This window comes from Coffea arabica, chromosome 5e (assembly GCF_036785885.1).
Source record: "Coffea arabica cultivar ET-39 chromosome 5e, Coffea Arabica ET-39 HiFi, whole genome shotgun sequence".
In the NCBI taxonomy this organism is placed as follows: Eukaryota; Viridiplantae; Streptophyta; class Magnoliopsida; order Gentianales; family Rubiaceae; genus Coffea; species Coffea arabica.
The window spans coordinates 2,116,111-2,128,853 of record NC_092318.1 but is presented as its reverse complement, the minus strand read 5'-3'; the positions used below and the strand labels follow the sequence as shown (position 1 = coordinate 2,128,853).

Here is a 12,743-nt window from a genome sequence, read left to right as displayed (position 1 = left end):
AATAAACTGCAACTAATTGGAAATGGAAAAATTGCCAGTCATCGAAAAAGATAACGTATTTCCTCAAATCCACCACAAAAATTGCAAAAATAAGCACAACCCACATCACATTTACACCCAAATTGCACAACAAATCTGAACCTGCCCTTGGATGATAGTATTCAACTATTAATTAAACTTAAAAAGCTATACGTGAGGCATTGCAAGTGCAAAAGCCTAACCTTTATGCTGTTTGACAGTTGCAATGGGACGGCAATGCGGTCAAATTTTGGGAAGCGGCAAACGCGAAACCAGTCTTTCGATGCTCCGGTCTGCTCCGGTCTTTGGATGCTTCGATGTGCAGAAACCAGGTCTGTCTGTTTTCTTTGTTTTGCTAAGCAAAATTCGCTTCCTAATTCTTTGTTTTGCTGTTCCACAGCTATTCAACCAGCTATTCTTTGTTGGGTCTTTTTTTTTTTTCGAAATGGGGTCTTGGCGGTTGTAGGGGAGCTTGTGAATGCGAGGTCACAGAGCTCGCATTCTGAGAATGCGAATCGACCTCGCATTCGCAAAATGCGAGCTCGGTGAGCTCGCATTCTGAGAATGCGAAGACCCCCCTTTGTAGAAACAAATCCAAAAACCGCCCTCGTTGTAGAAATCTTTTTTTTTTTCATCACAAAATAAGAATTCACCCTTTGGGACCATGCCCATGACTTAAATTACAGTGAGACAATCAGGCCTTATGTTAACAAGTCCCAGATACAGCCCGTAAATGCTGGCATTGCCACCTACTGGGGCCAAAACACTACGGAAGGAAGCCTGGTAGACACATGTCGTAAAGGTATCTACGACTACGTGAATATTGCCTTTCTGATAAATTATGGCGGTGGCCAAACACCGCAATTGAACATAGCTGGGCATTCCTTAAACAGTTCCGAGATAGAAACTTGCCAAGGCCTAGGCATCAAAGTGTTTCTTTCTCTCGGTGGAGCAGCTAACCTTTCTTCTTCCGATGATGCTCAGCAAGTCGCCTCCTATATCTGGAACGAATTCTTAGGTGGTAATGAATCAGACTCTCGTCCATTAGGCAATGCTGTTTTAGATGGTGTAGACTTTCACATCCAAGCTGGAAAGGCGGATTACTTGGCTGACCTTGTTCAGGCGCTCTCAGAATATAACACACCAGAGAGGAAGCTGGTGTATTTATCGGCAGCACCAGAATGTTTCATTCCTGACTATTTTCTGGACGCTGCTATCAAAACTGGCCATTTTGATTACGTGTGGGTGGAATTTTTTGACAATCCTCCTTGTGAGTATACACCAGGCAATACCAGTGCCCTCTTCAACAGTTGGGACCGCTGGGCTTCCTATACAGGCATTAACACATTATTCTTGGGAGTACCTGCAGACCCTGCAGTCTCACCTAGTGGTGGTTACATCCCACCGCAAGTGCTAATTGATGAGGTTCTTCCCTTTGTGCAGAACTATTCCAGTTATGGAGGGGTCATGGTTTGGGACCATGCCCATGACTTAAATTACAGTGAGACAATCAGGCCTTATGTTAGTAAGTCCCAGATACAGTACTATGCTGCTATCTGACCAGTTCCTCTCAGTATCTACTGAGAGATGAAATGTAGTCCTGGTTCTTCATGCCAGAGACAAAATTGATAAATAAATAACGGGTTATTAATCCCCAAATAAATTAAAAATGTTGGACAAAGTGCTATCGTGTTTGAGTTTGAATTTGTGCTTATTCTTCAGTAAAACTTAGCATGAAAAATATTATTAGTTCTATGTGGAAAACAATAACTTGCAAACAGTACTAGATCAAAAACCTGTAGTCCGAACATCGAAATAGAAATAACTATGTGCTAAAAAATTTTGTTTTATTTCTTCCTGTGCGTGCCATGATATATTTTTATGTGTTGTCAAAAATATACATGTATTCAAACAGAAACCCTTATGTTTCCGGTGCAACTTGGATCAGAAATGGAGTCAATATAGCTCACTTCTCCTTGAGTTTCAATGCTGCTCTGGAGGGATATTTTGTAAATGAGAGGGGTTTGCGCCAAGGTAATCCAATTCTTTATATTTGTTTTCCCTTGCTAAAGAACTATTTCATAAGTAGAACTGGCAGGTTTTGATTACCATGGTATGTTGCTGATGATCTATTTTTTTTTATTATTGCCAGTACTTCGTGTTGTCAAATTCACACGCAAACTGAGGCTATTTTATGACATACTCAAAATTTTCTTAAACTCAAAACGCAAGAACACACATGCACACCATATTGTGGCTTTTACTTTCTACTTCACGGGCTCTCAAGTTTCTTGGAGCCGTCCTTCTTTGAGTTTCAGGATGCAACCCCAATAGCATATTTATACTAGTGCACTTAGATCACCATATCATCTGAGTCCGATTTATAGCCAGAATTAGATGTTGCCAACATGAAACCGACACCCGAAATGGCAATTCCAGGATTCTGATTTGCATTTATATCACATACTCGGAGCTGTTTCTCATGGTTTTTCTCTTATTCATTTTAACAGTGAGATTTCTTAATCAATTTTGAAGAGGAAATCCATTTTTTCACCTCAAGAATCAAGATTTCTTTTTTTTTTTTTTTTGCTGAACTTCAGCAAAGTTCGTTGTGTATGCACAAATTTTGTTGCCTAAAATAAAAGACAAGAAAACTTGTATAAATATCAAATTTATTAAATTAAATAATAAGTGGGTTACAACCTCTGAAAATTCTTGCACCAAAGAAATTAATCCCCTGATTCTTTTCTTCGAATGAGTTCAACCGAAGGGCCCAAAAGGCTTATTCTCCGATCGAAAGAGTGTTTCCTACAATTTCGATGCGGAAAACGATTGATTTGATAATGGCATCGAATACTTGGAACTTGTAAGTCTTCAACAGCGATAACAGGAGGATTTGTTTGACTTGATTTGAACTTGGATTTGAAAGAGAAAGCTCTTGAGAGAATTTGACAGCGTTTCTCCGGAAGTTAGGAATTTCTCTAAAAAAATGTCCCTTTGCATTGAGGGAAGACCTCTATTTATAGCTAAAATATGTTAGCTAAATCTTCAAGAAAAATCCTTAGAACCTCCCTGCCTTTTGGATAACTTATAACTCAAGAAATCCATTTAGATTGGGCTTAAATAGTAGGCCAACCCAAATAGTCCATTGTGAATTAATAAATCAATTCAATTTATTCACTTCAATTTAAGTGGACATTACAAATTTGATTTGATAGCCCATATAACATTAGCCCATTTTGTCAGTCCAAAATATATTGGACTTCTATGATTTAATTTAATTGAATCAAGATCAATTTAATTTAAATAAATCTTGACTAAATAAATTAAATAAATTTTCTTTGTTTACAAATGCCCCTACTTCAAGACTTGGCGAGGCATTGCTTGACAATTGCCAAAGACCAAGCTTGAAGTTTTAATCTTGATTTTTATTTTTATTTTTCTTTTTGTCTCGAAATCGAGCAATTTGGAATTCCTTTAGCGTAGGTCCTTTTGGAAATCAAACCCAAGCTACTAAAATTCTCATGGTGTGACTTTGTACTCTAGCTTTACACCGCAACTGAACCAAGTTGATTTGGGCATAGAATCATAATTCTCGTGGCTTCAACATTTTAAGAAATCACAAGACCACTTCCGTTTTGACTTGCGGTTGACTTCAAAACAAGCAATACGTATTTGGAGAAGGTTAATAGCTACCTTAGTCTCCAAATACTAATGTTTCCAAAACCAATGTCCACGTGCATAATTAGAACCTTAGCTGAAGATGTTACCAAATTCCTTCATAATAAATTGTCAATAAAGACCACTTCAAGTTACTAGAGGTCACATGGGATACTTCCTTTTTGCCTTGCAAGTTGCAACCATGAACCAACCCGCTACTATTTGGAAACAAAACATCCCAAATTCCACCACTAAGGTCATTGTGGGTCCAAGTCTTGACTTAATATAGCCATTGTCAAAATTATCTCATTCAAAACTAGTAACTACCAATTTCACGCATTCTGGAATTGCATCGAGGCCACCATGACAAGTACGGACTTTGACAATTTCCTAATTGGTTTCAAACCACCCAAGTTTGCAACTTTCCAAAGAAAATCGTCTGACTTCCTCTTCACCTTGTTACAGCCTTTATTTAAAGAGGACGTTTACGGCCCAACTTATTCCGATCTTAGTTGTAAAAAGGCTAGCAATTTGTTGAAGAATGCATCACCAAAGCTCTGTAATCCTCGGATATTTCCAAAAACTTTTTTTTCTTGAATGAGCTAATTCATGAGCTTCGCTTGCTTAACTTGGACTGGAATTTTCTTGCTTTCACTCTGAATGGTGAAAACTTCCTGTGATTAGGATATGTATTGCGATAATGTGTAGGGAAGTACCACTGGACAGGAGCTTTATCACAATGAATATCTAAGCAAAGTACGATAATACGTCTTTTTGTGCGTGTTAGTCTCATCATGCCTGATATCAACAAGTGGAAGGTGTTTGCATCTCTTAATCATGAGATTTTGAGTTTAAAACCCATGGGATGGAAAAGAACAATGCTAAAAGAATTTTCTGCTGCAAGAGGTCGACGTAATTGGTATAGAATTAATCGCAGACCGTAAAACAAATGTATATGCCTGTGGTTAATACCAAAAAGAAAAAAATCTCACCAAGTCTGATTACCGTGGAGCATTTAGTCACTCCTTATTTGAAGAAGCACCTAAATTCCACCACTTAAGTTTTATAAGAAAGGGACATAGATGGAAGAGTAATGGTATAAAAACTCCGATGCCTCCGAATGATGTAGATGATGTGATGTGGCACTGCTTTACCACGACTTATTCATCTTCCAAGGTAACCTCCAAAGCGTACCACATTGTTCCCAAATTACTCGCCATCTTATCTCCTCTTAGCCGGCAAACTTCCACCCAGCCCTACCACCACCAAAATTCATTCCTTCTTAATCATCCCTCTTCACTTCCATCTATCCTGACCTTCAAAGACAAGTGCTCAAACCTAGCTACAGCAGACTCGAGTTCTATCAGATTAACTTGCCAAAAAAAAATTTGTAAAACATGCTTTCTAATGTTTTAAAAGAAGATACCATGTCATTCAGCAATTAAAAAAGATGAATTCTTGAATCAACAAATAAAGTGCAAGCCAAATACAAAGAATATTTAATCATAATTTCAAGGTTGTTCTTCGACAAGAAGAACAAATATTTTGGTTGTGGCAGTGCATCTTGTTTTAGGTGGACGGAGGTCAAGGGTAGTTGATATGTAGCCTAAATTCCGGATTAGCTTGGCAAATAAAGGGCGGCTGGCGCAATTGCAATGGTGAATTGCTCATGGATTTTCATCTTACAAAAGAGAAAGTGCTTGTGCTTGAGGCAGATCCCTCCATCAACTTATGTTTGCTTGAAATTGTAACCCACTTGCTAGTCATCCACGTACTTCAGGTGCATTCGGATTTCGGAGTTTGTATCATTTTTCAGAGATGGAAAGTAGAGTAAAATAAGTCATTTGCAGGATAGTGTACATAAAAAGCGCGAGTCCCAAAACTGTCATCGCTTTTGAGACGGGCGGGGTGCTTTAACTATAGGGATAATTTCAGAAATCTTCCCTTAGATTTCTAATAATTTTACTAAGCTCCCCTGAAGTTTAAAAAATTACACGCCTCCCTTATCATTTAAAATAATAATTTTATCCTTAAATATTTTAATGAAATTTTCTTATTTGATATGCTTATACTTAGAGTGAATTTTAAAATTATTTTTTCATTCTTTTTCCTTCTTTTTCCTTCTTTTTCCTTTTTTTTAAAAATTTTTTTCCAATAAAACTATAGAACTACCACTATTACCTCTAGTTTCTAGAGTAACCAAATATCGAACTAGTGATTTTTTTGACAAGTTAATTTTATATGTAATCCAATGTTTTTGCTAATCTTTGTTTTCTTTTTTTTTTTGGTATTAAAATTAACAATAAATCAAAAAGAAATTGTCCAAAATCATTACTAAATTATGATAATCCCACTATTCGAAAAATTCATAAACTCTAAATGAATTATTTCAATATTTTCTTTTCTATCTTATAAATCTAAATCCATAATAAAATATTATCAAAAGTATCCCATCATAGTGATAAAATTATTATTATTATAATTATATTTATCAAATAATAGGTATGGACATGAAAATTTTGGCACCTTTTTCCTTATAAATATACTAGATAATTTTATAATTATATAGGAAATAAATTAAAACACATTACACAAAGACATTTTTTATATTCATTTAAAAATTTGATCAAATCAGTATTATTTTAAGGTTTTGTTACTTTAACTATCAAATCAAAGAGGTAAGTGTAAATTTTCAAATCTCAGGAAAGTTCAGTGAAATTATCAGAAATCTCAGGAAAGGTTTTTGAAATTATTCCTTAACTATACAATAAACCCCATCACACATAAGAAAACATGTTGATTGAAAACCTCCATTACAAAACTCTAGTTTTTTCTAGGTTTCAAAATCTACCTCCCTCCTGCAACATCCTGATGGATGATGGCTAACAACCCCAAATCCAGAGAGGAAAATAAATGGCTAGGTGTCATGAATGAGAGGCATGCAAATTGGAGAAATTAAAACGTGGCTAATTTTGCAAGGAGGTAATAAAGAAGTAATGGTCCCAAAATTCTACTGAAACGATAGGAAGGACTGGTCCTAAAATTCCGTGGGAGCACAATAATTTACGATGGACTGGTCCTAAAATTTGATTGAAACAGGACAAGAATAGTCACAATCAGTGTGTACTTTTTTTTTTTTTTTTTTTTTCGACACAGGGTTGTTCCGGTCAATCCTTACGGGGCCCGACTAATCCCCTGCGGCCCGGGCCCGACACCCCAACCCGACCCGAACACGATAAGTTCGCGGAGGAATCCAGTAGAGCGGAGACTCGAACTTGGGACCTCAAGGGTCACCGGTGAGAGGCGCTACCGCTGGACCATTCACGCGGGGGCACAATCAGTGTGTACGATCGAGTTAGTGTAAATCTATGCCGCAATCTTCAGAATGAGATGCAGCTTGAAGAAAATATCTAAAAATCCATATTCAACATCTTTACTCGAAAATTGTGCAACTCGGATGTTCGAGTGAATTTTTATTCATCAAATTTCATAAACAATTTTGTAGCCTAGGCAAAATTTCATACTAAGATTTTAAATTCAAATTTTGTATAGTTATCATTTATCTAAAATCAACAGTGTAGAAAAAATTAATCTATATTCTTTTAGCTGTGAATATTCCTTTAACCAATCACATGCTAAACAATAACTATTAAAAACTACTATATTTTATATCAAGAGTAAGAATGAGTACTAATCGACACACGTTATTTATTGTATTGTAGATGGAATTCATCTATAAAAGGTACCAATGAACATTGACCAATTTTGGTGGTTGGATAGTAGATTATTTGTTAAAATTTACTTGTTTACAGTATCAACGCAATTTTTAATCACTATTTTATTTCACATACGTTACATTAGACAAATTTTACATATTTTGTAGATAAAGTGCATACGCTATACGTTATATTTTGTAGATCCCGCATACAACGCTAAAAATATTGTACATAGTGTAATTTGCATTTTTCCTTTTTTTGCTAATAATGGCCCTCAAACTTTCAGGAACGGTTACTGTTGCGATTGTCCCTGTCTGAAATTTGAGTCCAACCAATCTCAAATATTTTATGGATTAGCATGAGGATTATTAGGTCAAACTATTTTAAAATTGGAATAAAGTGCATACGGTCATTAAACTATTATAATATTTCAATTTGTTTGCCAAACTATATTATTATTAGGTCAAATTCGCCCATATAACTTTTAAAATTTTGTTTGATCATTCCCTTCATTTTCTCTTGAACATATCTTCAACAGAAATAATTTCATATGACATGCATATCGCTATCGCAATGGTGTTTTCATCATTTTTGCAAAAACCTGAGTCGACTAACCTAATTCTAAATTTCCTAATCAAAACCAGATGAACATTTTGTTTTGTGTTATTACAGCTATTGAGTTTCTAAATTCCAAAAGTTTTTTCTTTTTTTTTTTGGGAATTGGTGAGAACCTAGAAAATTGACGAAATGATCCAAGTAAAGTCCCATTTGAGTCAATTGAAACCCCCAAAAAAAAATCCTTGAACAAAGTAAACTTTGAAATGGAAGAGGAATATGACATCCTGAACGCTTATCAAATCATTTTTTTTTTTTGTGATTTTACCTTGAATCTTAGGTGCTCTTTTTCTTCCTTTTTGGGCAAAAACTAATTTATTCTTCCGTCTAAAAATCATTATAAGTATGACAGCCTGAACTTTACAAACAAAGTACTCTCTAATGTACAATATCACAAAGGGACCTTTATAAATTATCGAAAGGCAAATCAAAAGATGACAAAATTGTGCATTTCATAAAAACTGTTCAGCTATTATAAAATATAAATAATTATGCCAATTAATCCTTTTTTCTCAATTACTTGATTACCATCTAAACTAATGGTTGTATTCAATAAAATTTCAATGAGAAAGTTAAACAATAAAAAACATTCATATAATGAATTTGTATCTGGCTGCCTTATTTAATTTGTTAAATAGGTAACCGTAATAAATATTAATATAGTGAAGGTGTAATTTACTTTTTACTTAAACTATTCAAATTACTTTTGGATAAATTAATTTAATTCTTCACCATCTTATGACTTCCTTTTTCGGTCAACAAGTGTTCCTTTATCATTAAGTAATTTAGAACAAATTTTTTTTATTGATTTTTACATTGTTTAACAGGTTTGGAAAAAAATAGAAGTTTTATAGACTACAACGAAAAGATTAGAAGCAACATATACAAGAAAAGAAAAACAATAACATATTGGTCAATATATGTAGAACATAAAGCCTACTTGGCCTACGGGTGCGGAGAGTTGAGTTTGGTGGTAAAGTGGAAGAGATTGTCAGTTGGAGATCTTAGATTCAAAATCTCTCACTTATTCGAAAAAACAAAAAAAAAAAAAAGGGAAAAAAGGTATATTGCTAAAAATCAAATGTTAAAAGCTATATTTGACACCCGAAGGAATACCTTAGACAAAGAGGTCCTAGATTCAAATCTCTTCTCCTCTCTCCCAGCCTCTTAAATCTCATGATTTCCTATTGGAATTGAAAAAAAAAAAAAAAAAAAGACACATGAAGGAATAGGAGCAGGAATATGTGTTTCTTAACCACGGCAAGAGCACAATTTGGGCAAGTAATTAGGACCACTGATTAAACCTAAAAAACGTATCACATCCGGATATGTATTGCGGTAATGTGTAGGGAACTACTACTGGAGAGGAGCTTTATCACAATGAATATCTAAGCAAAGTAGGATAATATGTATTTTTGAGCAATTTTGGATATCACAATTTCTGTGACAAATTGTTAAATTTAAATCATTGATATGCAAGGCACTTCAATTGTCCCTGTTGACATGAGCAGTAGGGTGAAAATACGTTATCTAACATTGACTATATAGATGTATATGATGTTATATTATGCAATAAGCTGATCAGAGAAGTGATTTAACTTGTAGGTAAGCATGCAAGAAAGCCCATATAAATAGATAAAGACTTGGAGTTGCAAAGCTTTCTCTCCCTGTCAAGTGAGCTTCAATTTTTCTTTTTAACGATCTGGAGAAAATGTTCACTTCTCTTGAAACGCCACTGATAAGCCAAGGTTTATTTAAAGTTACATAATCAACCCGACCTTGTTAATTGTCATCATGCATTCAAAAGCATAATGCTTTGTGCTTTTTTTTCTTATAAGAATTTGAGTTTTCATCACAAAACTGACCTTGTTTGGATTGCGATTTTCCGTCGGAAAATTACGTCGTTTTCCGTGATTACATTTTCCTATTACCTTTTTTCCTCACATACATCAAATCATTACAGTAATTTTTCCATGAAAAATCATGGAAAATGCAATCCAAACACAAGCAATTGAATAGAAAGGTCCAAGATCTTATATATGAGATAAAATCCTCCAAACCCCCTTAGATTAGTTTAAGGTGCAAGTCCTTTAAGTAGAGGTAGAGGAAAGACACTATACTACCAGGAGGGGTCAAATTAGACACCGAACGGCATATATTCACTAGTCCGTTGTGCAATAAGTAAAATGGAGCTGCTCCAAGATCACTTTTGCAATGGCTACAAATAAACATATTTTAGCAAATATTTTGCTCAAGTTTGATTGTATGCACTAGCTTGATACATCATAAAGACTTCCTCTTCTTGCTGTTGTAACTCCAATAAAGTAATACAGTTGGTCAATTTAGACATAATGACTTTCCATTTTCTGAGTTTTTGTAATGGTATGATGCACATTAAACATTCAATTTCCTTTATTTTATGCAATAAACAATTTAGATGTCTCGCAATTGTTTGATATTGTTTGTTATAGTTGTTTCTTCTACAATATTATGATAATAATCAAAATTTCGTAAACAGGAAAATTAGTATCGTAAAAACCTTACATCTTGGGAATATATATATATATATATTCACATGCAAAGTACATGAGGTAAAAAATATGGAGATAAATAAGGCAAAGCCAGTCTGTCGGTCTATCTATCTATGTTAATAAGATAAGTACAATGGATTTTTATGTTTTGAGTTAGGAGCCTTTGAATTTGCTTATACTTGTTCCCAATTAATATTGGTCCCAAAATGTATATTTTTTATGGAGTAAAAAAATCTACAGTGATATACTCCCTTCATTCCAAAATGCTTGTCATGCTTTCTATTATGAAATGTTTTAAAATATTTGTTATATTACAAAAGTTAAAGTCATCTTTAGTCTCTATTTCCAATGTTGTCCCTTCCTTTACTCGTAGACATCTTATATTCAAATTTAAAATTTATAATTTGAGGAGTAAAAGTTGAAAGAGATGCATAAATATCACATTCAAAACATTGTTTTGTTTGGATAGCAAATTATCCCAAATAATATTTCGCTTGTATTATAAACATATTTTTCAATCCACCTTTTTATCTTACATATATCATGTCACAAAAAGTATTACAATAATTATTTCAAATAATACTCTATCCTACTATTTTTAAAAAGTTAGATTTTCGGAGTGCGATGAACACATTGAGATGGAGAAAGTACATAATATATAGAGTTTTTTTTGAGAAAAAATTATGCCTAGTGGCTCTGACCATGCATGCAAGCAATGATGGAGCCAAGGGGGAGCAGAGGGGGGCCATGGCCCCCCCTTAAGTTTTGAGAATTTTAATTCATAACATGTAAATATGTGTGTAAAATAAAATTGGCCCCCCCTAAATTTTTACAATTTTAGTTTATATTATGAGAGTTGATATATATATATATATATATGAATTAGTCATCTTTGAATGGAATGGCTTGCAAGCTTTAATTTGCCATGAATGTCCATATGCCTATTACATTCATTGTTTGGCTCATAGGCTTCAACTTGCTAATGTTGCAGCTTTTAGAGAAGTAGCTTCTGTTCACCAATTCTTCTCCAATTTAATTTTCATTATCAACATTATTACTGCATCTAGCAAACGTAATGATGAATTAAAGGAGGCTCAAGCAATTGAAGTTGCTACTAAGATTGCTAATGGTGAACTTGAAACTGAAAGGGGGCTTAATCAAATTGGCACTTTAAAACGAGTTGGAGATACTCGTTGGGGTTCTCATTTGGATTCTATTTCTAGTTTACTGAAAATGTTCAATGCTACTTGTGTGATTTTAAGTAACATTGCAGTAGATGGAGGTTCATACTCTCAATGTGGAGATGCAAATTTTGCTTTGAATCAGTTGTTATCCTTTAAGTTTGTTTTCACTTTGCATCTTATGAAAGACATTATAGAAATTACTCATCTTCTTTGTATAGCATTGCAATGTAAATCTCAAGATATTTTGAATGCAATGCATCTTGTCTCAAGCACAACAATGCTACTGAAGAATTTTCGAGATTCGGGATGGGATGATTTCTTGGTGAAAGTTAAATTATTTTGTGAGCAACATCCAATTGATATCCCATGTATGAATGCTCAATATATTGCAAGACGTGGTAGATCTCGAAATCATCATGATGAGATTAGTGTGGAGCATTATTATCGAGTGGATATATTTCTTGCAACAATTGATTATTAATTGCAAGAGTTACATAGCAGGTTTAATGATCATACCATGGAATTGCTTGTTTTGAGCACTACTTTAGATCCTAGAAATGGATTTATGCTGTTCAAGATTGATGATATTTGTATGCAGAGAAGTTCTATCCGAATGATTTTATGGAGCAAGAACTAGTATGTCTAAGAATAAAACTTCAACATTTTGAGTATTTTGAGCTCAACTTTCCAAATCATCTTGAATTGCAAGAATTATCTGGTATTAATGAGTTATGTCAAGGCTCGGTGAAGACAAGAAAATCAGTGATATATCCTCTTATTGATAGATTGATTAGACTTGTTCTTACTCTTCCTATATCAACTGCAACTACAGAGCGGGCATTTTCAATTATGAAAATAATCAAGACAAAGCTCCAAAACAAGATGGAAGATAATTTCTTGAATGATTTGTCTAACTGTGTATATAGAAAAGGAAGTTGCTAAAAATTTTAACAGTGATTCAATCATAGATGAATTTAGTTCTATGAAAGAGCGTAGAACTCAATTTACTTCAAAGAAAA

At 34.1% G+C, this 12,743-nt stretch overlaps 2 protein-coding genes across 2 annotated transcripts; both read left to right on the top strand.

Annotated features, from left to right (window-relative positions):
* Nucleotides 1-244: 244 nt before the first annotated feature.
* LOC113722684 (acidic endochitinase-like) lies at nt 245-1,688 on the top strand. Its single transcript, XM_072048196.1, has 2 exons — nt 245-350; nt 665-1,688. Exons 1-2 carry the CDS (start codon nt 245-247, stop codon nt 1,576-1,578), a joined length of 1,020 nt encoding a protein of 339 aa, XP_071904297.1. The 3' UTR covers nt 1,579-1,688.
* Nucleotides 1,689-1,919: 231 nt separating this feature from the next.
* LOC140006385 (uncharacterized) lies at nt 1,920-12,205 on the top strand. The gene is made up of 2 exons (XM_072048195.1): nt 1,920-2,052; nt 11,532-12,205. The coding sequence occupies exons 1-2, from the start codon at nt 1,920-1,922 to the stop codon at nt 12,203-12,205; spliced, it is 807 nt and encodes a 268-aa protein (XP_071904296.1).
* Nucleotides 12,206-12,743: the final 538 nt, after the last annotated feature.